General features: G+C 49.7%; 1 protein-coding gene across 2 annotated transcripts in view; it reads left to right on the forward strand.

The window, feature by feature from the left end:
• Positions 1-24,807, forward strand: part of PACRG (parkin coregulated) — a 326,166-nt gene that overhangs the window by 54,005 nt on the left and 247,354 nt on the right. Inside the window, exon 2 of one of the 2 annotated variants that reach the window (XM_007529646.3) lies at positions 10,461-10,595. The exons of the other annotated variant lie outside the window; for it this stretch is intronic. Within the exon in view, the coding sequence (XP_007529708.1) occupies positions 10,461-10,595 (135 nt within the window). The remainder of the gene's footprint in view (positions 1-10,460; positions 10,596-24,807) is intronic. 2 annotated transcript variants of the gene reach the window in all.

A 24,807-nucleotide genomic window follows, 5' to 3' on the forward strand; every position in this document is an offset into this window, starting at 1 on the left:
TCACTGCACATGACTTTATGTTTATTCATCTAGACAGTGGTCCCTCGTTCATCACGGTTAATCAGTCCGGGACTTTGCGGGCTGCGCCTGGGGTGGCAGGATTTGCGGGGCTGCTGGAGCACTCGGGCCTGCAGTCCACAGGGACACAGCACACATCTGCACTGGAAGTGTAACCCCTGGGTGTGTGATTGGCTCGGATCACCGAGTGTGGCCTGTGTCACTTACACTGTCTCAGTCGGACTTTGAATGTATATATTTGAAAAAATCACACTAGAGCGAAGCCACAAAAGTCAAAGCAGAAAGCTGCGAGGGGCCACTGTATTTTCCCCAGAGCCCTGCTCAGCTCTGGCTTGTGGCGGTGCTGGGGATTGAACCTGGGACCTTGGAGCCTCTGGCAGGAGAGTCTCCTTGCTGCCATTATGCTGTCTCCCCCACCCCTCACTGTTTTCTGCTGTGAAATATTAAAACGTAAAATAAGTAGACAGTTTGATGGTTATATGTGAGTCTATCTTCTTAATAAGCTATGCAGGTCATCTTGTGTTTGTTTTCTCATGCTCACAAATTCTCTAAAGGTGTCTTGACATGGTTTATTTTAAATTATCTCCCCCTGTATCTCGGAGATAATTTGGGTGTGCATGTGTATGTGGGGGTGGGCTGTCTATACTACTTTTATAACAGATATTTGGTTTTTTAAAAAATATTTTTATTGGAAGTCGGGCGGTAGCGCAGTGGGTTAAGCCCAGGTGGCACAAAGCACAAGGATCAGCGTAAGGATCCCGGTTCGAGCCCCCGGCTCCCCACCTGCAGGGGAGTCACTTCACAGGCAGTGAAGCAGGTCTGCAGGTGTCTGTCTTTCTCTCCCCCTCTCTGTCTTCCCCTCCTCTCTCCACTTCTCTCTGTCCTGTCCAACAATGATGACAGCAATAATAACAACAATAATAACTAAAACAATAAAACAGGGCAGCAAAAGGGAATAAATAAATAAAAATATTTGTATTATCTTTGTTAGATAGAGACAGCCAGAAATAAAGAGAGTAGGGGAGATAGAGAGGGAGAGACAGAAAGACACCTGCAGCCCTGCTTCACCACTCGCAAGGCCTTCCCCCTACAGATGGGGACCGGAGGCTCAAACCCGGGTCCTCGTGCACAGTGACGTGCGCGCTCAGCCAGGTGCACCACCGCCCAGCCCCAGATACTTGTTTTTCAAAGACGGTGTGGTTTTTCCCCTTCCCTTTCTTTCTTTTTTTCTTTTTCAGCACAATTGCAAATGCTTAATATTCCCTCTCATTGCTACACACTGCCAGGGTGTCCTTTGCTGTCCTTTTATTATCTCGCCCATTTCTCATCTCAAGCGCTGGCCTCCTCTTTCATATTTTCTCCTGTGACTCTCTCGGCTTCTCCTTCAGTTTGTCTTTTATGCCTGGTTATCCCCAGTGTCTCACCAGCCTGCCTTCTGTCTTCTCCTGTCACACTAATCCTCCTCCTCCTCTCTCTCTCTCTCTCTCATAATTCTTGTGTTTCTATTCCTTGACCTTCCTTCATAAAAGCTATTCCTTCATTGCTTTTATATTTTTAACTCTTGGAAAATATTTGGTGGCAGAGTTTCTCTCTATTTGCTATTTTCATCAGTTGCTAAGTTTCACTGCTTTTTCTTATAATGACAATAATAATGATGACTATGATATAATCATCATCATCATCATCATTATTATTATTTTGCTTCCAGGATTTATCTCTGGAGCTTGGTGTAGACACTATGAATTCACTGCTCTGGCAGACATTTCTCCTTTTTCTTTTAAATTTTTATTAGATAAAACAGAAATTGAGAGGGTAGATGGAGATAGAGAGGGAGAGAGACAGAGAGACACCTGCAGACCTGCTTCACCTCCCCGAAAGATTTCTTCCTGCAGGTGGGGAGCCAGGGTCTGGAACCTGGGTCCTTGAGCTTGATGATATGTGCACTTAACTGGGTGTGTCCCTTCCTGGCCCCTCATATACTTATTTCTTATGGTATATTTGCTTTGATGTGGGGCTAAGTCCTGTTTTAGTAGCCATCATCAAATGAGTCTGCTCCTCTCACCTGCTACTTCTCAAATGAATTAGATTGCTTTTTTTTTCTTATTTATTTTTTGATAGAGGCAGAGACATACAAAGGGAAGATAGAGAGAGAGAGAGAGAGACGGAGGGAAAGAGAGACACCTGCAGCCCTGCTTCACCACTCACAAAGCTCCCCCCCGCAGGTGGGGACCAGGGGCCTGACGCTCAATCAGGTAATGTGAGCTCTACCAGGTGCACCGCCACCTGGCCGCTGAGTTGGGTTTCTGAAGGAGCCTGCTGGGTCTTAGTAGAGGGCTGTGTGATGACAGCCCTTTCTCCTCTCTGGCTGCTGGAATGCTGGCGGCAGATTCCGTTCTCTGCTCTGCGCTCATGTTGGCTTTCTTCCGTGATCCATCCTCTGGTCCCAGACAGACAGGAGAAGCCTGCTGCTGGCAGTCCCCTCGGCCTCCAGTCATGCAGACAAGACACAAAGCTTACCCTTCATGGCGTCTTCCTCACCAGATACATTCTTCTTTTTATTTAATTAGTGATTTGTAAAATTACAAAATAACAGGGGTACAATCCCACACCGTACCTACCACCAGAGTCCTGTGTCCCCTTCCCTCCACTGGAAACTGCACTGGTTCTCCCAAGCTCACAGACACGGGCTGACTCTTATTTCTAGAACTCTGGTGACATATATTCGGCCATTTTTCCTGTGGTCCTGTCCTCTCCTTTCTAAGTCACATCTACACCGGCTACTACTTCTCAGTGTCCTTCCTTTATTCCTCTTCTCTCTCCCTCTGGGTCCTGGTGGAGCTGGAGTTTGGAGACCTCTGCTTGTCTTCCCCTAACGTTTCTCCCCCTCTGCCAGAGAATTCTTTCTGGGGTGCAGAAGGGGCAGCTCTGGTTTCTGTAACTGTCCAGCAATCTTCTTTCTGGTGTCCTCTGGAGTCCCTCCATCATTCCTGCCTCACTCTCTGCTGCTCAGCCTCTGCCCCACCTGACTGGGGCCTCATGGTGCCTGCCGTTTAGTGGCCTATTTCCTCCTCCCTCCCTCCCTCCCTTCCCTCTCTTTCTTTCTTTCTTTCTTTCTTTCTTTCTTTCTTTCTTTCTTTCTTTCTTTCATCATCTCTAAGGTTATTGCTGGGGCTCTGTGCCTGCACTGTAAATCCACTGCTCCTGGAGGCCATCTTTTTTCAATTGTTGTTGTTGTTATTGATGTTGTTGTTGTTGGATAGGACAGAGAGAACTGGAGAGAGGAGGAAAGACAGACACCTGCAGACCTGCTTCACCGCCTGTGAAGCGACTCCCCTGCAGGTGGGGAGCCGGGGGCTCGAACCAGGATCCTTGTGCTTAGTACTATGTGTGCTTAACCTAGTGTGCCACCCACCACCTGGCCTCTCTCTCCCTCATTTTCATCAGCTGTACAATTCTAGGGTCTGAACTCGTGGACCTTATTATAGTATTTGAACAGCTCCTAGAATAAAAATAAATGTTCACTTTAGAATTTGCATTCACTTCTGATATTTGTTACCTGGTACAGAGGACTGCAGTAGGCTGGAAGGAGGGCGTTTTCTCTCCTCCCACTGTATTCGTTTCTTTTTCTTTTTTTTTTTCCCCCTCCAGGGTTATTGCTGGGCTCGGTGCCTGCACCATGAATCCACTGCTCCTGGAGGCCATTTTTCCCCCCTTTTGTTGCCCTTGTTGTAGCTTTGTTGTGGTTATTATTATTGCCCTTGTTGACGCAATTCGTTGTTGGATAGGACAGAGAGAAATGGAGAGAGGAGGGGAAGACAGAGAAGGGGAGAGAAAGACAGACACCTGCAGACCTGCTTCACCGCCTGTGAAGTGACTCCCCTGCAGGTGGGGAGCCGGGGGCTCGAACCGGGATCCTTACGCCGGTCCCTGCGCTTTGTACCACATGCGCTTAACCCACTGCGCCACCTCCCGACCCCCTGTATTCATTTCTTTAAGTGAAGAGTCTCTCATGTTCTCGTGTACACTAAGAGCAATGACACAGTGACCACTGTATTTGTTTAAATGTAGAGCCTCTCATGTTCTCGTGTACACTAAGAGCAATGACACAGTGACCACTGTAAATGCCAGTGAATAAACACGGGAGACAGGTGAGGAGATGCCCACGACATGCGACCATGGCTGCGACCCATTCCACAGAAAGCTCATACCAGAAGGCGTTACTCTGGGAGGCATAGGAGCACACACTCACAGATGTCGGCACCAGGAGCGCTGGGGGCACAGCCCAACGGTTACGCAAAGACTGTTTCATGCTGAGGCATCCAAGGACCCAGGCTCACTCTCCAGCTCCACCATGAGCCAGAGCTGAGCGGCGCTCTGATAGACAGATACGTTTATCCCGATAGCCTTTACCCTGCGTGTGCCTGTATGTGTGTGAGTGTGCATGTGCAGGTGTGTGCGTGTGCCTGTGTGTGAGTGAGCAGGTGTGTGCGTGTGCCTGTGTGTGTGTGTGAGTGTGCGTGTGCAGGTGTGTGCATGTGCCTGTGTGTGTGTGAGTGTGCGTGTGCAGGTGTGTGCGTGTGCCTGTGTGTGTGTGTGAGTGTGCGTGTGCAGGTGTGTGCATGTTCCTGTGTGTGTGTGAGTGTGCTGGTGTGTGCGTGTGCCTGTGTGTGTGTGTGTAACATTCACACTGAAATGAAGAAATGTCCATCTTCATTTGTCAGACACGAGAATCCAAACACAAAGGCATCATAGACATAATATTTAAGTCCCTTCTCTAATTCACGTCCAAGCCATAGCCCTCAGTGTGATGTCATTTGGAAGTAGGCTCTTTGAAAGGATATAAGATCGGCCCATGATGAGGGTGGGGTCCCAGGATGGAAGTAATGTCCTTATAAGGAGAGGAAAAGAGGGCTAGAGAGATGGCTCAGCAGGCAGGGTGAATACCTTGCCTTGCGTGGCCCATGCTGGAATGCCCACAGCTAGTGTCTCTCCCTCTCCCTTTGACTCTCTAACTGAAAGGAAAAAGTGAAGCAGGGAAATGATGTATTCAAAAGGTCCCAACCCCACAGGAAATGAGTAGAGGTAAAGAGAGCTCTCTCTGTGCGCCCCTCCTCCCCCCTGTGTGAGGGCTGGGGGAGACAGTACTCGGCCAGCTAGGGAGAGGGGCCTCACTGGAGCCAGCCGCTCGGACGGACGCTCTGCCTCCAAAGTGAGAAACTTTACGCTTCTGCAGAGCAAGTCACGTCTTGCACGGCATGGTGTTCCGCAGGCCCGGCAGCCCCAGACTCTTCTGGGAGAGACACAGAGAGTGAATACACCTGACCTTGCTAGCTCACACTGGGGACCCCGTTAGAAGGAAATAATAGAAAATATGGGAAATGGGGCACACCAGAAATAGTTAAAGATAACATCACTGCTAAAGGCAAAGGTGGAAATAATGAAAAACTCAAATGTGATTGCAGATAGTGGGCAGAATGCTCCTTAGCTGAAAAAGAAAAGTCCTGTTTTGACAGCATGAGGCACATGAGAAGGAACGTCTCACACTATAAGCAGGGAGGACACTGAGGACCTACTGACTCAGATAGAAATTTGGAAAATCTAGAAGGGAAACACAAGTCTGGAGAGATAAAGAAACTCTTCCCTCCACTCTAAGTCGGATAGTTACATAGTTTCAACAAGTAGACCTGTGCTTTTTATTATTATTATTATTGTTTTCATCTGAGCTCCAGATCTCATCCCACTTCTGCTTCTCATTCTCCTCACTCAACCAGTCCTGAGCTTACGCCGATTTTCCTTTGGACTTTGAGCCAGGCCCCGTACTCTGGGGCGAGCCTGCCAGAGCCCGCCAGTCCTGAGTAAACTCCCTGTCCTGCAGCTGTGAGCTCTCGCTTGCTGCCAGGTGACTGAGCTTCTCAGGGCTCTGACTTCCTCCTTTGTGAGATCGTCTCCTACAGATTTTGCTGGAGTCGGTGACATTGGTTAAGCATCTGATACATTGCTAGAGAATTACCTTAAGGGGCCGGGTGGTGGCGCACCTGCACCTGGCTGAGTGCACATGTCACAGTGCACTGGGACCTGGGTTCAAGCCCCTGGTCCCCACCTGCAGGGGGAAAGCATTGCAGGTAGTGAAGCAGGGCTGCAGGCGTCTCTCTGTCCCCCCTTCCCTCTCAATTTCTGACTGTCTTTATCCAATAAATAAATAAATACATAAAATAATAAAGAAAAAATTTAAAAAGGGAAAGAGAGAGAGAGAAAACTACCTTAATATTCTTGGTGACACCCTCACCCAAGTCTCTGCCCTTCTGCGGGGTCACGACAGTAAACCCGGAGTCCAGACCAGCTGCTGTTCAGCATTTTCTTTCTTTCTTTTTAAAGTGTTTTTTCATATTTGTTTTATTTATTTATTTTTCCCCTTTGTTGCCCTTGTTTATCATCATTGTTGTTATTGATGTCATCGTTGTTGGACAGGACAGAGAGAAATGGAGAGAGGAGGGGAAGACAGAGAGGGGGAGAGAAAGACAGACACCTGCAGACCTGCTTCACCGCCTGTGAAGCGACTCCCCTGCAGGTGGGGGGCCGGGGGCTCAAACCGGGATCCTTACATCAGTCTTTGTGCTTTGCGCCTTGTGTGCTTAACCCGCTGTGCTACCGCCCAACTCCCTTAGCATTTTACTTATTAAATTTTTTTAAAATTATCTTTATTTACTTCTTGGATACAGACAGTCAGAAATTGAGAGGGGAGGGGGAGACAGGGAGAGAGACAGAGAGACACCTGCAGCCCTGCTTCACCACTTGCAAAGCTTTCCCCCCGCAGGTGGGGGCCGGGGGCTCAAACCTGGGTCCTTGCACACTGTAACATGTGCGCTCAACCAGGTGCGCCCCCACCCAGCCCCTGGCATTTTATTTTAATGAGAGATGCAGAGAAGAAGCCGTGGAGCGCTGTTGGTGGGGAGGCTGGGGTCTGAACCTGGGAGCTTGGAGCCTCGGGTAGGAAAGTCTTTTGCAGAACCATCATGCTGTCTCCCCAGCCTTGTTTCTGGTTTTGCTTTTAAAGCAAATCACCAGCTGACCTAACACTTTGGCAAGCGTCCGTCTGCCAGGTCACGGTGACCTTGGGGTGCTGCAAACGGCTGGCGCCTCGGGCCAATGGCATTTGGTAGATGGAGCAGAACAGGGAGACAAAGCAGAGGCCTCAGGCCTGGCCGGCAGCAGGATCTGCGGGCACACAACTCCACCCACCCACCGAGTCCAAATGCCAGCGGTAGGTGACGCAAACCAGAAAGGGGTGTCTTTGCCCTTGACCCTTTCCCAGTGCCGTCACTGTAGCTACTCAGGACCCGTGGAGGAAGAGAACGTAGTCTTCCCTCATTAAGTCTCAGCTTTGTTTTTTTCCCCCTCTTTCTCTCAGTAACCAGCTCCAACTTAGGCTAAATAAGTAAATAAGATTTCCAGAGGCGGAGGGAGGGGAGCTTGCCAGCCCTGCCATAAAGGCCTGAATTCCTTCCTCCTAAATATTATTAGCCTGCGGCCCTGTGCAGAGACCATGATGTCAGCTCCAAATCCGTTCCAGGGGCCCGGCAGGCAGCACGGGCACCATCTCTTGCAGTCACTCCGGAATGCGCTCAGTACCCCGCCCCAAGTGCCTCAGGTTTTATTAAAAGCTTTCTGCGGCCACATCTATTCTTCCTAATTGGTTTACAGAGCCCTTGCACCCCCACTCAGCCGAATCCTAATCCCATTTCCCACAAATCTGCTTTGATTCATGCGCCTTATTTGCTTTATATTATTTATAATAAATCGGGGTAAAATCCTGCAGACATTACATAAAATTCACAGTCGCTCTTCCTGCAGGAACAAGGAGCTCCCATAAGGGTCCCTCACCGCACGCTGGCCTGGGCCTGCTTCTGACACTGCTCGGTCAGGCAGCTGCCATCTGCGTGGTGGTTTCTGGTATTGGTATCTTAGTACCTTCCTGGAGATTAATTCTATTTAACTTGATTTGTGTGTGTGTGTGTGTGTGTGTGTGTGTGTACAAATTTGTAGAAATACTTGGAAGGCTGGAATAGATTATTTGTAGAATATTAAGGGAAAAAAAAAGTCTTCCTGTCAAGCTTAAGTGTCTGTAGATGTACTTGGAGCCCAGAGAATTTCTCTCTCAAGGGACAGTGACAGTCTCTGCTACAATTAACCCCCCTCCCTACAGATATAAACTGACTTGCCCACCTAAATTGTTCTAGTCACTTTTACAACATGTAGGTTTGGAAATACCTGGAGTTGATTTAGAAGAGATCTATACAGCAAGCTTTATAAAAAAGTCGCACTTTTCAGTTTTGTTCCTGGTAAAAATGTAAAAATAAAGAACAGAAACTCAAGAAAATACTCCTACTTCATGAGCTATAACATAGCAGCATACCTCAGTTTGTGAAATTAAATACAGTTTGCCCAAGGAAGTCTGGGGAGATGACCTAATGGTTCTGCAAAGAGACTCTCTTGCCTGCAGGTTGCTCCCTGAGCAGACAGGTGTAGCTGGCAGGTTGCTCCCTGAGCAGACAGGTGTGGCTCGCAGGTTGCTCCCCGAGCAGACAGGTGTGGCTGCAGGTTGCTCCCTGAGCAGACAGGTGTGGCTGGCAGGTTGCTCCCGGAGCAGACAGGTGTGGCTGGCAGGTTGCTCCCCGAGCAGACAGGTGTGGCTGCAGGTTGCTCCCCGAGCAGACAGGTGTGGCTGCAGGTTGCTCCCCGAGCAGACAGGTGTGGCTGCAGGTTGCTCCCCAGCAGACAGGTGTGGCTGGCAGGTTGCTCCCTGAGCAGACAGGTGTGGCTGCAGGTTGCTCCCCGAGCAGACAGGTGTAGCTGGCAGGTTGCTCCCCGAGCAGACAGGTGTGGCTGGCAGGTTGCTCCCCGAACAGACAGGTGTGGCTGCAGGTTGCTCCCCAGCAGACAGGTGTAGCTGGCAGGTTTCTCCCTGAGCAGACAGGTGTGGCTGCAGGTTGCTCCCCGAGCAGACAGGTGTAGCTGGTAGGTTGCTCCCTGAGCAGACAGGTGTGGCCTGCAGGTTGCTTCCCAGCAGACAGGTGTAGCTGGCAGGTTGCTCCCTGAGCAGACAGGTATGGCTGCAGGTTGCTCCCCAGCAGACAGGTGTGGCTGGCAGGTTGCTCCCTGAGCAGACAGGTGTAGCTGGCAGGTTGCTCCCTGAGCACACAGGTGTGGCTGCAGGTTGCTCCCTGAGCAGACAGGTGTGGCTGCAGGTTGCTCCCTGAGCACACAGGTATGGCTGCAGGTTGCTCCCTGAGCAGACAGGTGTGGCTGGCAGGTTGCTCCCTGAGCAGACAGGTGTGGCTGGCAGGTTGCTCCCTGAGCAGACAGGTGTGGCTGGCAGGTTGCTCCCTGAGCAGACAGGTGTGGCTCCCAGGTTGCTCCCCAGAAGACAGGTGTGTCCCGCAGGTTGCTCCCTGAGCAGACAGGTGTGGCTCGCCCTCCTAAGGCCAGAAGCAGCTTGGAGCTGTAGTGCTCAAGGGCCCGACTTCTCTGTGACGCACTCGTCACCTACCGTGGGGACAGTGGGAGGTGGTGACGGAAAGTCTGAAGGCTGTAAACAAAGGCCTCAGCTGTCCCTTGCTCTTTTGTTTCTAAATTTTGTGATCTTTATTTATTTATTAGAGACAGCCAGAAACTGGGGGGAAGGGGCAAATAGAGAGGGAGAGAGACAGAGAGAGACACCCGCAGCCCTGTGCACTACTTGTGAAGCTTTCCCCTGCAGGTGGGGACCAGGGGCTTGAACAGTCTACCACTAAAGAGGGATTCAAAGGGAATATTTGAAATGTATTACTTCTTCATTCCACAAAACATACCAGACCTGTGTTTAGAATCTGCGATTCTTAGAAATGTTAAAGGCTTTACCTGCTGGGAAGACACCATAATGGTTCTGCAGAAAGACCGGTGCCTGAGGTTCCAAAGTTGTAGGTTCAGTCCCCAGCACTACCGTCGGCCAGAGCTGAGCAAGGCTCCCATGATGATGATAGTCATAGTAATAGTAAATAAAAAGTTTAGCATCACCAACTACCTCAGGTGTTTTCTTCAAGATTTATTCATTCACTTATTTATTCTTGAGAGAGGGGTAGGACTAGAAAGACTGGGGGGGCGTCCATCAGAGTGACCGTAGTGTCTTCTGCAAATGTCTGTGCGTGCGTGAGGCTTCTGCTGTCAGTGATGAGACAGAGCCCTGCTTTCCATTTTATTGTCTTTCTGACATGGCTTCCAGTCAGAGTTCAGGAGTATGGCTCCTCCCCCCTTTGCCCACTGTGGGACTCACCTGCCCTTCACGCCGCGGACCCCACACGACTGCGTCTAAGTGGGTCCCTGGCTCCTGGCCCATGGCACACAGGCAGACACTCCCTGGGGGCTGTTTTCAGGCCTGACTGCTCTCCTGTGTGTCTCTGTTCAAGGTGAGGGGGCCTCCAGCCGCGGGAGCATTCAAAGAGAGGCCAACCAAGCCCACAGCGTTCAGGAAATTCTACGAGCGGGGAGACTTCCCCATTGCCCTCGAGCACGACTCCAAAGGCAACAAGATCGCCTGGAAGGTAAGTGGCGTTGCTGCTGGTGGGGCTGCACCTGCCAGGGGCCAGGGGCCAGGGGCCAAGGGTCAGAGGCCGCAGTCAGAGGTCAGGGGCCAGGGCCAGGGCCGGAGCTGTATGTCCAGGAACCCATCCTGGTGACCTTGGCAAAACAGGGAGGGTGCTGGCGTCTCCCTGCCTGACCACGACACATGCTGCCCTGCTGGTGAAGGTGGCCCCACTGCCCAGCCTCAGGGCCAGCCGCACCCCTGCCTATTCCCAGCGTGCCTGGTGCCAGGCTGTCCTTGCAGTGGTGAGCCCAGCCCGGGGCTGGGACACAGAGCAGCCACCGTCCCTCTCCCTGCCCATGCCACCTTCCTGCAGGACACTTCCTAATGGGCGCTTCCATCACCTGCTTCGTGGGTGCAGCTGGAATGCACAGGCAGGGGAGGCAGGGCGGCCCAGCTGTCCCCTCCTCTCCCTTGACTGTCACTTGCGCCCTGTTAGAGGCCGACCTCACGCTGAAGCCATTACTGCTCTGACATCTCCCTGACAAAAGGTTAATTGGCTTCAGAATAAATGCATTCCCTAATGACTCCACACCGTGGTGTCTGCAGAGCCGCCAGCCTGCTGCGGGAAGGCCCTGCATGACGTGTGCGTGAGGGGCAGCAGGTGAGCCGGCGGCTTCAGCTCCCACTGTGGGGCTGCTTGTTCTCCGGGACCCTGCCCTGGTGGTCCTTCCGGCCCCTGGGCTTCTGCCCCTGCCTAGGGACACAGACCCAGTGGCACCAGTGAGAGTGGCATTGGCTGAAGGACACAGAAGGCATGTGATTGAATTCTGTGGCTAGGTTAAGGGCTCAATTAAACAATGGAGCCATTAAACTAACAAGTCCCAAGGTGGCGTTTTGGTGGAGAGCTTAGCCATTGTTGAAAATCAGCAGCAAACAGTGTAGGTTAGAAAACACGGTGGTGGGGAGCTGGGCAGGGGAGCACCTGGTAGAGTGCACACACTACAGTGCACGAGGACCCAGGTTCAAGCCCCTGCTCCCCACCTGCAGGGCGAAGGCTTTGAGAGCTGTGGAGCAGGGCTGCAGTTGTCTCCGTCTCTATCTCCCCCACCCCTCTGCTTTCTGTCTCTATCCAACAATAAATGGTGTCTGTGCATATGATACAATAATGAAATGGAAGAGTCCATCCAAGTCAGGGGCTCACCAACAGTCATTAAGACCAGTCTTTCCCCTCTTCTGCGGGTCGACTAAAATAACCGCTTCTTCAAGCGTGTTGCTTTCAGCATTTTCCTACACCCGCCAAGCTCTCCTAAGCTGTTGTCCAACATTCAGCAACGGGTCTAAGCGACTTGGCAAGAGAAATCTAAAGGTTTTGAGCCAGGAGAGACTCACCAGGTAGGGCGCACGCCTTGCCATGCAGGAGCTCTGGTTCTAAGCACAACAGCGACACGCTCAGATGCTGTGGTGCCTTCTGGGCCCTCTCTGCACCTCTGGGTCAGCAATGAGAAAGAGTGAAAATACCAGAATAAGGAAGAAGGGGTTGCATACGGCTGAGGCTGACACTGTCGCCCTGGGGGAGAGAATGTCTAACAGCAAAATGGCTTCAAAATGGTGATCGACTTGCTTTGTGGACCGAGGCCAATGCTACCTTCGAACATCCTGCTTAAGTATGAGTTTGTCGCATCCAAATGCAGATACAAGGCAATCTCCAAGGTAAGTGTAGCCCGTCTAGATGCTTTAGTTTTAGTCTCAGTGTAAGTGCGCCGTCTGAAAGCTGCCGGGTAATTCTGACGTCTGCCCATGCCTGGCTAATCACGTGCGCTGGTGGACTGTGTCTGAGTGCACGGTGTGTCAGCTAACTCATGGGAGGTTCTCAAGAACCTGATTACTTTGACTCAGACAAAGTGTGACGGGCCTTCCTGTCTGCGAGTGAGCTGGTGGTGTGTATAGTAATTATGCCTCATGACAATGATATTAATAGGAATAATTTATAGACCCATCTTGACCTGTTGAAATCATCTTAGTGCAGGTGTCAAAAGACAAGGAGAAATCATCTTGAGAATAACCCAGAACCGTTTCACGCCGTCTCGGATGAGTCAGGTCGGTAGGGATGGGAGCCACGTCCCTTTTTACGGCCGCATTAGCCTTTGTAAGGTGCCGCTTCCCGAGAGACTGACTCAGCGTGTGAGAGTCGGACAGCGAGGAAGCCCCGGGTGTGGCCCCTGGTGGGCTGAGAGCACGGCTCGCCCACTAGCTGTAGCTTTCCGTCCCAGACAGAGCCACTCACGGCCCAGCCACTTGGCCTCCAACACTGGGCACAAAGCATCAGAACATGACAGCGCCGATCAGGCGGGCTGTTTGCCGGGCTGTGCCAGGGTGCCATCCCTAGGGGAGGGTCGGGCACGGAGGCAACTGGGGTTTGTCCTCTCACCCTCACCTGTCAAACAGAGAGGCCGACTCCAGCCAGAGCCCTCTGCCCAGCTGCCGGTGCATGGCGCCCCGTCAGGCTCCTCTTCCCAGAGACTCTGCACACTGTGCCGCCCCAGGGGCTCTGTCCTCCTGCCACACGCCTGCCACCACGGTCTGTGAGCGACTAAAGGCTGGGTGTGTGGTGCAGCCCAGTGACCCAAAAGCCCCCCCCACACACACACACCTGCCCTCACTCCTTCCCTCCTTTCCAGTCTCTGCTCTTTCTTTTCCTTGAAAATGTAATCACATCTTCTCTTTATTTGTAATTTGCCTTCTAATTGGTTTAACATAGCTTCACAATATTATAGGACTTTAGGGGCATTGTGTGTGTGTGTGTGTGTGTCTATGAATGTGTTTGTGAGTGTCTGTGAGTGTGTATCTGTGACTATGTGTGAGTGTGAGTGAGTAAGTGTGTGTGTGTATGAGGGAGTGTGTGTGAGTGTGTGTGTGTGAGTGAGTGAGTGTGTGTGAGTCTGTGTGTGTCTGTGAGTATGTGTGTCTGTGAGTGTGTGTGGATGTGTGTGAGTGTGTGTGAGTGAGTGTGTGTGTGTCTGTGAGTGTGTGTGTGAGTGTGTGTGCGTGTGTGAGTGTGTTTATGAATGTGTTTGTGAGTGTCTGTGAGTGTGTATCTGTGACTATGTGTGAGTGTGAGTGAGTGTGTGTGAGTGTGAGTGAGTGTGTGTGAGTGTATCTGTGAGTATATGTGTCTGTGAGTGTGTGTGAGTGCGTCTGTGAGTGTGCATGAGTGAGTGTGTGTGTGTGTGTGTGTGTGTGTGTAAAAGGCTCCCCAAACCCACCACCAGAGTTCCAGTGCCATCACATCAAAAACCCTCTATCTGCCCCTCACTTACCCCTCTCCTGTTCCTTCCAATAGCCACCATGGCTTCCACAGATTCTAAGGGTCAGTTTGGGGAGTCAGGCGGTAGTGCAGCGGGTTAAGCACATGTGGCGCGAAGTTCAAGGACCAGCATAAGTTTCCCAGTTCGAGTCCCTGGCTCCCCACCTGCAGGGGAGTCGCTTCACAGGCGGTGAAGCAGGTCTGCAGGTGTCTGTCTTTCTCTCCACCTCTCTGTCTTCCCCTCCTCTCTCCATTTCTCTCTGTCCTGTCTAACAATGACATCAACAATGATAACTACAACAATAAGACAAGGGCAACAAAAGGGAAAATAAATATAAAAAATAACTTTAAAAGAGTCAGTCTGGTTCTCATTATGGTTTTTCAATAAATTTATTTATATTTGCTTTGTGAGTGAAATCATATGGTAATTGTTTGGTGTGTCCTAACTCACTGCTCTGAGCATCTTCACCTTGAGTTCTGCCCATTTTGTCCAGAAACAAAAGTGTCATCTTCCCCAATGTCTGAGTGGGATTTGCACTGCGTTTCTGTTGTAACCTGTCAGTGAGCGTTTAGCTTGGTTCCCTGCTTTGGCTCCTGTAATTTGGAAAGTTATGAATATAAGGATTGAAATAGTGTTCTTGTGTCCTTTGGGAAAATGACTGGGGTAGTAGTGAGGGTTGTAAGACATTTAATCTTCTGTTTTCTTTTTCTCTTTTCTTTCTATTTTGCTTTGGATAGGGCAGAGAAAAATTGAGAGGGGAGGAGATAGAGAAGGAGAGAAAAAGAAAGACACCCACAGCCCTGCTTCAAGGCTCGTGAAGCCTCCCCCCGAAGGTGGGGAGCAGGGGTCTCGAACCTGTGTCCTTGTTAAAGTTTTCTCTTAACCAGACGTGCTACTGTCCAGCTCACTGATTTTCCTTTCTGAAAAGACTCTGTAAATTGGCCCATTACTCTGGGCAGAACCTGAAGAGACCTGTATCTCTGCTCTGAGCCGGGACGAGAGAATCCCTGGGTGGGTGTCCTTGCCCCGCATCCCTGAGATGGCACAGCTGGTCTGTGGCCTCGCCTCGCAGATGGCCCAGGCAGGGTGGGAAGAGCAGAGGCAGGGGTGGAGAACGAGCAGCACGTCTGGTTCCTCATTCCTGTCCCCAGCTGCCTGCGTCCACCCTGGGCTGGCAGAGGGCCGTGGCGGCGTCTCTGCACACAGAGCAGGACCCCCGCCAGCTCCTGCAGGGGGCGGACGTGCTCCTCCTCCTCTCCGGCCAGTCCAGGCCCAGCAGCTTCCGCTGACCACTGAGCTCTGGTAGCAGACCTTGGGAGACCGAGGGAGTCGTGCTTAGCTGTGATTAATTCTATTAAAGCGTTACCAGTAGTTGATGAAGTCCATGATTAAGCTAGGGGTAATCCAAGTTAAATGGCTGAACCAGCTAGCCAGATGGAAGATTAGCCACGTAAAGGCTGTTATTAGATAAGACATGTGGCCGGGGAGAGAGGGCGCCCCTGGCGCACGTATCCCCACGCTCAAGGACCCGGTTTGGGCCCCTGCCCCCAACTTGCAGTGGGGATTTTTTTTTTTGGGGGGGTAGTCTCTTTTTAAAATTTTTTACATATAAAAAGGAAACACTGACAAAACCATAGGATAAAAGGGGTACAACTCCACACAATTCCCACCACCAGAACTCCGTATCCCATCCCCTCCCCTGATAGCTTTCCTATTCTTCATCCCTCTGGGAGCATGGACCCAGGGTCATTGTGGGATGCAGAAGGTGGAAGGTCTGGCTTCTGTCATTGCTTCCCACATCGAGGATTCTTAAGGAGTGGGGAAGTGGGTCTGTACGTGTCTCTCTTTCTCCCTCCCTCACTAGCTCCCCCTCCTCTCTCAATTTCTCTCTGCTCGACCAAATAAATAGGCTGGGGGAGGTGGGTAAGTGGCCCCGGGAGTGGTGTATTTGTAGTGCTGGCACCCAGCACCCAGCGATAACCCGAGAGGCAAAACAAAAGCAGACACACCTGGCCAAGGAGATGACTCAATAGGTATATTCAGAGGTGTCCTGAGAGGTGACCAAGCAGACAGTCAACAGGGACGATGGGCAGTGAGAACCTGCTTCCGGAACTTTAATCTCCAGTGATTTCGTACAAAGACAGTGCTGCCCTCTGTGTGTGCACGTCTCTGCGTGAGTGTGAGTGTGAGTGTGAGTGTGAGGGTGCGTTTACTTTCACTGAGTCTCTTCCGCATGGAGGCCTGGGGAGAACAGAGGCGTCACACATGCCTGAGGAGCCCTCAGTGACTTGTCCCCCCTCTGCTGCTCAAGGGCAGAGACACTAGGTGTGGGAGGTCTCTTCTCCTCCCCTGCTTCTCCCTCTGTCCCCCCCGTCATACCTCCTCTCTTCCTTCTTCTATCCGCTCTTGTCCCTTATCTCTCTTTCTGTCTCTTTGTCCCCAGAACCCACTTTCCCCTTCTGTACTGCCCAGGGCCGTGTGAGGGGGAAGCATCAGGAGCCCACCCCTCCCTCAGTCTTGGGCAGGGATCTGAAACCATTCCGATTAGTCACCTGAGTGAACTTGAATAGTAACTGCCACCTGCACACTCGGTGAGAGACAAGTCGGAACGGCTGGCGGCAGCAGAAACTCGCCTCGCTACCATGAATTCTAGAGTGTGGCTGTGAAACCCTGTGAGGAGCAACAATCACGTAGACCCTGAGAGAGAGTCAGGGGGGAACATCACTGCCACGTCGGGGCTTCCTTAGTGAGGACTGAAGTGGGGACGTGCTGAGGGGGCCGGGAGTCCTTTGAAGAACAAGCACCGACTTAGAATAAGCCACGTGAGCCCGTCTTCACTGGGAGCAGATGGAAAGGTCACCAAGTGCTGCCATTTGAGACACTCAGGCATTCCCTGCGGCCGCAGTTTAAATACGCAGGCTGAACTCTGACCCTGAAGAAGCTCCCTGCATTGCATGGAAATGCCTCTTCTTTTTAAAAAATTACTATTATTCAATAATGACTGACAAGACAAAGGATAAGAGAGGTACAATTCCCACCACCCTCCATTGGAAGCTTCCCTGTTCTTTATCCCTCTGGGAGCAGGGACCCAAATTCTCTATGGGGAGCAGAAGGTGGGAGGTCTGGCTTCTGTCATTGCTTCTCCACTGGACATGGGTGTTGGCAGGTGGATCCACACCCCCAGCCTGTGTCTGTCTGTCCCTAGTGGGGCAGGGCTCTGGGGAGGGGAGGCTCCAGGACACATGGGTGAGGGCGTCTGCCCAGGGAGGTCAGGATGGTGTCATGGAGCATCTGCAACTTGGTGGCTGAAAGGCTGTAAGATATAAAGCAGAGCAAATTGTTTAATAATCAGGAACCTAAAGGTAAGAATAGAGCAGATGAGATTTGGAGTCTCCATTATGGAAAAGGCTTGTAGATCTATTTTAGTCCTATTTATTCCGAGGGGCCCATAACTTTACTAGTTACTGCCTGAGCCTGACAGCTAACATGCAGGTGGACCAAAGGTATTATCTGTGTAGATGGTGTCAGAGTCGGGAATAGGACTAGAAAGCTGGATCAGGAAAGAGAGTAGCTCCCAAATATGGGAAAAGTCTATAAATATCGTTGACTGTAAACCCCACCGATCTGATCTGGGGCCCTCTTCCAATCAGCCCTGCCTCTTTCCATCTCAAAGTGGCAATATAACGCCTCATCCTAAACAACAGAACATTGTACTTTCATCTTGAATGTTCACACAAGTCTAGACATTTCTGCACGTGGAAATTTCACTGGAAACTTGAGGTGATCTGCAAAGTCGGCACTGATTTTGGCCAACACCTTCAACCTCCCCAGACCCACACACGCCGCTGGCCATGGGAGTGAGCCCAGACGTAATTTCCAGTCTCTTCCCTGGGTTGCGTCTCCCCTCCCCACTCCCACACACTGAAGACTCCTTCTAGGCTCTCAGCAGCACTGGTGCTCAGGGACTGCAAAGGCTCTGCCTGTGTGGGTGTCTTATGATTCCCAACTAGGGGAAACTGTCCCTGAATATCCCCATCACCTGCTCGCGCACAGTCTCCCACAATTAACAGCAGCCCCACAGTGTAAGAGTCCACGACCCTAACTAAGTACAGCACTGTCAGGAGATGCCTGGCCCACCACGCCTCTGTTTATCCAAACCAGCACCCCTTCTTTTTATTTATTTATTTTTAAAATTTTTTAAATATTTTTTATTTTATTTATTTATTTATTCCCTTTTGTTGCCCTTGTTGTTTTATTGTTGTAGTTATTATTGTTGTCGTTGTTGGATAGGATAGAGAGAAACGGAGAGAGAGGAGGGGAAGACAGAGAGGGGGAGAGAAAGACAGACACCTGCAGACCTGCTGCACCGCCTGTGAAGTGACGCCCCTGCAGGTGGGGAGCCGGGGTTCGAACTGGGATCCTTATGCCGGTCCTTGTGCTTTGACCAGCACCCCTTCTGTTGTGTTTAGCAAGTTAGTCCTTTCAGGGCTCCTGTTTCTTAGTGTTGGGATTTCTTCTTATATATTATTGCTTTTCCTTTTTGTTGCCCTTGTTGTTTAACATTGTTGTGGTTATTGATGTCGTCATTGTTGGATAGGACAGAGAGAAATGGAGGAGAAGACAGAGGAGAGAAAGACAGAGACCTGCAGACCTGCTTCACTACCTGTGAAGTGACTCCCCTGCAGGTGGGGAGACGGGGCCAGCCTTGAACTGGGACCCTTACATCGGCCCTTGCGCTTTTTGCCACGTGCGCTTAACCCGCCGCACCACCGCCTGACTCCCAGTGTTGTGATTTCTTAGGGGCTCAGGAAAAGCCTGGACTCTTCATCTCCTAAGCACCTCTAGGTAAAAATGATCTTGGTACGGGAGTTCATACAGGTACAGCGATTGCAGAGCTGAATAGCTGGCTTCATATGAGGAAGGATGAATGTTCTCCTGGAATTCCCTGGGTTTTTTTTTACATCTTCTGATTAGTACCAAAGCTCAAGTTTAGGTTGCAGGCCTTGGCTGGATTTGTAAGGCAAATTTTGCAAGAGACGTGACAGTTTTCCCGGTATTGGTACAAGATTGCTGCCATCCTTCCATTGTTAACTCCTCTGTGGTTAATCAGTAGACAGAGCCGATTCTCGGAGTTAAGGGGAAAGATCCCACCGGAGTTTGACCCTGTCCTGTTTGGGGGAGCAGGCATTATGCAGTTCTACTGGATGCCAGTTGCCGTGTCGTCACTGTGCACAGCGTGAGCTAAGAGCCACGTGTCCGAAGCACCTCTGGTCTGACTCGGCCAGGTGACCCTGAGAGCCACGCGGAGATTTTCTGCTGAACTGGCCGGCCCTGGCTCCAGCCTGTGCGAGTGTGATTTATGGGAGGAATTAGTGTGAATGGCTCACTTTTATGGAGCAGGGCTGCTTGTAACCAGCCTGCAGAAACAATCTCCCCCCAAGCCTCCATCTGCTCTTCAAACTAGGGCATATGCCACCCCATCGAGCTTGAAAGCTGCCTGATTTATATCTCCCGCAAAGCGCGCGGTTGTGAAGAAAGGTTGCCCGTGGCTGGCTGGCGTGATTTGGGGGCACAGGATAAAGAGGGTCCCCATTACCTGGGGCCCCGGGGGGGACTGCAGTGTTGTCAGCTCTGACTCCTGGGAAACTAACAGCTGTGAAGAAAGACAATCACTCCCTTGTTTTCAGCAAAAGGACCTGCCAGTGAGTGAGCGAGCGAGTGAGTGGCCTTGTGGAGTTGGGGCACCACCGGGAATGTGGCCACTGCTCCCCAAAAGACAGGTCTCCCTCTCAGAACAATCTTCTTTTCTCTTTCAACAAGCCGTTCCTGCCGCGCTTATCAGAAAGCTCCACTTGGAGACACAGCTGATCTTTGAGGATCTTGCCCTATCCGTCCCCCAGGGCTAATCTCAGTTCTCTTCCGATTCATTGCTGAGTGAGTGGTCCCCCAACCCTCTCTCTCTCTGATCACTTGTGGGGCATCCCTTTCCCCCACTGAAGCACTTTTGAGCTCAGAGGTTCTTTGACAAATGACAAGTGCAGTCAGATTGTTGGTATGATAGTTGGAAAGATCAATGCTTGTTTGATGACGCTATTTACAGCGGCCAAAGCAGCCGAGGCTTCTAGTCACGGAGCTTTCAGCCGCTAGCAGTTGAACCAAATTTCTTTTTTTCTTTCAGAGAAAATATAAATGAAATATCAATAAATAAGTCGCATCAATGTGAATCCATATTTGAGACATCAATTTTAGGAAATTATATGTTACCTTTATCAAAAAAGGTTACCTTGAACTTAGAACTTTTATGTGAGATTAATCCCGAAGGAACAATGAGTGGAGCCCGATAAAGTATCTTGGGGGAAGGCACACCTGGCGGCAGGCACATGTCACCATGCTCGAGGAGCCAGGTGCAAGCCCCCACCCCCACCTGCAGGGGGAGCTTCACGAGCAGTGAGGCAGGGCTGCAAGTGTCTCATTTTCTCTCTCTCTCTCCCCACTTCCTTTCAATTCCTCTCTGCTTCTAACCAATAAATAAGTAAATATATAGACACACATAAAAGATCATTTGTATCCTTATTATTTACAAAGTTTCATTCTAAATGCGTAATAGATTCGTGTTTATATTTTATAAGATAATACAATAATGAAAATTATATGAATCACCATTTGCTCAATGCAAGTATTAAGTATTTGCATAGTTGAAGACATAGTGTCATGAAACTCTAGAAAATTTGTTAATTCAAGCGTGAATCATGTGCACTCATTCTTAGATTTTCTGACATTTTTCCAGTTTAAAAGTAACATGATTTTTTTAACCGAAAATTTGGAAAATGGCTAAAATGTCTACAAAAGACAAAATTCATTTCAAGATAACAGCTTTCAGTAGTCTACTGATATCTGTAGTCTTCCATCAACAGGGCTTTTAATTTTCGTTATTATTGAGAATGTAGTTTATGTAGTTTTAAGGATCTCAAAGGAATGTTCGAGGGCTTAGGCAGGAGGACTTCATGGTGAGGCGACGAACTCCATTGTTGATGATGGCTAATCTTCTATCTAGCAACAGGAATGAGGGAGTGACTGTGACGGTCTCACAGCATCACAAAGTCATCAGTGGCCTTGGAGAAGGTGCGTGGAGCAGTGTCGAGTCTCTGCTGTTCTTTACTTCCTGGGTGTGTGTGTGTGTGGGGGGACAGGACCTTCCCTTTAGTGATGCCAACCCTGCGGTGCCAACCCGAGGGGTGGGGTGTCTGTATGAGCTTGTTGCAGGGCAGTGTCCTGCCCCCTCAGGCTCTTACCCAACACAGAAAGAATTGTGAGGACAGCCAAGGGACCTCAGTGTGCAAAGGCCGTTTACTGAGAGATATAGGTGCTGGCCATTGAGAGAGAGGCAGTCAAGTGAGAGAGGATGGTGTTTCTGGAGGAGGGTGGGCAGCCCCTAGAGAGGGAAGATGCTGCAAGGCCCCAGGTGTGTGAGCAGCTCCCAGGTGTGTGGGCAGCTCCCAGGTGTGTGAGCAGCTCCCAGGTGTGTGGGCAGCTCCGTCCTTTCTGCTTGACTGATCCCCTTCAGACAGTGCAAGGCAGCTCTGCCCATACAGACACCTCCTAGGCCTGCTGATGGCACTCCCTTGGGTGGGCTCTCCTTGCCTTGTCACAGGCCTCGGGTCCTTGTCAGGAGCTGTGGGTGTGAGGGTTATAAGTCACAGGTGCATGTCATTGCAGGTTCATGCCCCCTCCTTTGATCCCAGCATTTGAATGCCAACAAACAGGGTGACATATATGATAACAACAGACTCAGGAAACACTTAAGATCATTTCCTGATGCTGGGAGAGCTCAAAAGTGGACTGTATGCCAGTCTAGCCAATTCTCTTGCCAACCAACCAATCAACCTACCAACCAGCCAACCAACCAACCAACTAACTAGCCAACCAACCAACCAACCAACCAACCAACCAACCAACCAACCAGCCCACCAACCAGCCAGCCAACAAGCCAACCAACTAAACAAAACTTAAAGCCCCACAGAATGTCTAAAATTTTATTCCAATCTGAAGGAAAACTATAACTTTCAAGTCATGGGTTTCATTTCTTGAGTCTTGTTTTAAGATCCTTTTCTCCCTCTTCATGAAGACCTCTAATCAATATTATTAAAAAAACAAAACAAAACATGGGTATATATAAGTTGACTATTTCTGAAAACTCCCACATCTCAAAAATATGATTTCCCAACTTCTATACACAAATTTACATGATTTTGTATGCAAATTGCAACATAATTTGATGGAGATTTACTTTCCAACTAACTTCATTAAGAAAATATTGTTTTATAAGGTGTTAGTTGAAATTAGCAATCTTAACTGACAGCTGTTCTCCAAATCTCTTATAAGCTGTGTATAATATGATCTAAGATATACTGGCTGAGGTCAGTCTATTTTTTATTCCTTTGATCTGTTTTTATTTGCTTGACGACTTTGAAAATTTATTTGCTGTGTTCTCCTATAACTTAGTCTAGTATATATATATATCCATCTGTTTTTACTACATACCAAACTTACTCATCTCCTTATTTGACATTTTTCTCAAGTAAGGAAAAGGTTTTCTTCTGCACACTCTCATTGATTATTTTTCATTTTCTAAGAACAGATAGTATTTATAGACTATAAATAAGTTTATGAAACATGCTTCACCCTGTCATCCTTTCGTTGTCATCCTTCATATTAATGGTTTTTGTTAATTTCTAGTAGAGCTTTCTGATCTTGTCTGTTCTTTAGTATTAAGTTGTCTATTTTTGCTTCAACTTCAAACTTTCATTGCTATAGTCTTGAAAATCTTTAGTTATTTATTACTTTTCTTTATTTGCTAGGACAGAGAGAAACTGAGAGGGGAAGGAGAGAGAGAGGGACAGAGACAGAGGGACACCTGCAGCCCTGCCTCACCACCTGTGAAGCTTCCTCCCTGCACGTGGGGGTGAGGACTTGAACCCAGGTCCTTGTGCACTGTGATGTGTGCACTTAACCAGGTGTGCCATCACCCAGACCCCTATAAATCTTTCTTACTCCGTTCTTCATTCTTGTTTGAACATATTGCTCAAGCCAGCTTATCATGAAACCGTCCTTTCGTCATCTCTGTTTGAACCCCAATCATGGACAGTAAGCAGTACTGCCAACCAGGGTCTCACAGCCCTGAGGCGCCTGGATTCACCTGTGAGCCTGAACTCTTCAAACAACTGTCTGTGAGCACGTGCGAGCCAAGACATGGTTTACTCCTTCTTTATAACTTGTCTCTTTCTTTCAGTGAACACACACTTAGATCGATCTGATGTATTCCTCAGTTTGAGCAGTTTGCAGCTGTGAATCTAACACGTTTCTCCCATAGTTTGCTACTGTAAGCAACCCTGTCTTCAGCGGCGTACAGTACAGTGCTATGAACATCGGGTCTTATAAACGTATCTGCTTATTCTCGAAGGGTAAAATCTCACTTTCTTTTGCCTTGGCCTATTCTTCCTGCACACATTTCTGGTCTTTATAGAAAGATTTGACTATTTCCATTTCTGAATATCATTGCTTTCCAAAAAGGGTGTTGGTATGCTTCTAAATTCTGCTTCTAAGACCTTCTGTTTTGATCATCACATTAGGTTCGCTTGTATTGTTTAAGGCTGTGGTCTATTTACATAATCATTGTTTTCACTGGTTTAATCCCCACTGGTTTGTGCACTTTTTCCTTCTCCCCACCCCTATCCTACGCACTTCCTCTTCCTTACACTTCCGCCTCAGGAGATATAAAGGGCAGGATTTTCTAATGGATAGAGATTAGATTGTTGAACTGCATCCCCGCCGTCAATAAAGATTGAACTGTGTTACCAGCTCAGCCATGAGTCCCTGGTCGTCTCTCTCCCGCCCGCAAAGCTAGACCGGCATCTGGCGCCCGAACTTGGACCCGCAAAAGGGGATTCTCACCGACTAGTGAGATGATCCTCCTCTTCCTCTGCTCGGACCACAACACGCCAGCCTGCACTCACTGTCCTGAGCTTGGTCTCAGCCTAGCAGGGGCGCTGCAAGAGGACACAGGGCGTGCCCTTGACTCCACTCACACTGCTTGGGGACGGGGAGCTCCTGTGAGGTTTCTCACCCACCGCCTGGCTCACACTCAGGGCATGCCCTGAGCACTCTTCAGAATAGCAGGAGGCCTACTCTGTTGTCCCCGAAGGGCCTCTCCCGTGACTTCTGACACTGAGCTAGAAGAAACAGTCAAGACCCTCCAGCCCTGCAGTGCTCATGGACCCAGCTCTGTTTTTCCTCTACTTTTTCTTTCGTTTTTCTTTTTTAATTCATATACATCTTTACTTCAGAGATTATCACAGGTTATCTATTTTTTTAATATTTCCATTTTTATTTAATTTAGTTTTTTAAATTTCTATTTATAAAAAAGCAACATTGACAAAAAACATAGGATAAGAGGAGTACAGCTCCACACAATGTCCACCACCAGATCTCCGTATCCCACCCCTCCCCTCCTACTGTTATTGAAAAGTACTTACTGACCACCTATGAGAGACAGAGAGGGTTTTACATGAGAGAGGTGAGTGGATAGAGAGAGAAGCCAGAGCAGCACCCCGATGCCTGTGTGGAGGCCATGGGCCTGGACCCACAGACATGTTCTTCTGATGCTCCCCAGCTGAGGCGTCTCCCCAGCCACCCTCTGGACCCGCCGACAGCAGTCTGCTTGCAAGAAGAGGGGCGTATGTCTCTATTTCCCGATCGGCTGTTTGCTGAGGGTTGGAGGTGAGTGGACATAGAGTAATTCCACAGGGATGAGAATAAAAGCAGATAGGAATTTATTCAGACAGCAGCTAAGTCAGGGAGCTGGGCAGTGGCACACCTGACAGAGCCATGCACACCTTGCCATGCACATGCGCCAGGTTCAAGCCC

Source organism: Erinaceus europaeus, chromosome 13 (assembly GCF_950295315.1).
Source record: "Erinaceus europaeus chromosome 13, mEriEur2.1, whole genome shotgun sequence".
NCBI lineage: Eukaryota > Metazoa > Chordata > Mammalia > Eulipotyphla > Erinaceidae > Erinaceus > Erinaceus europaeus.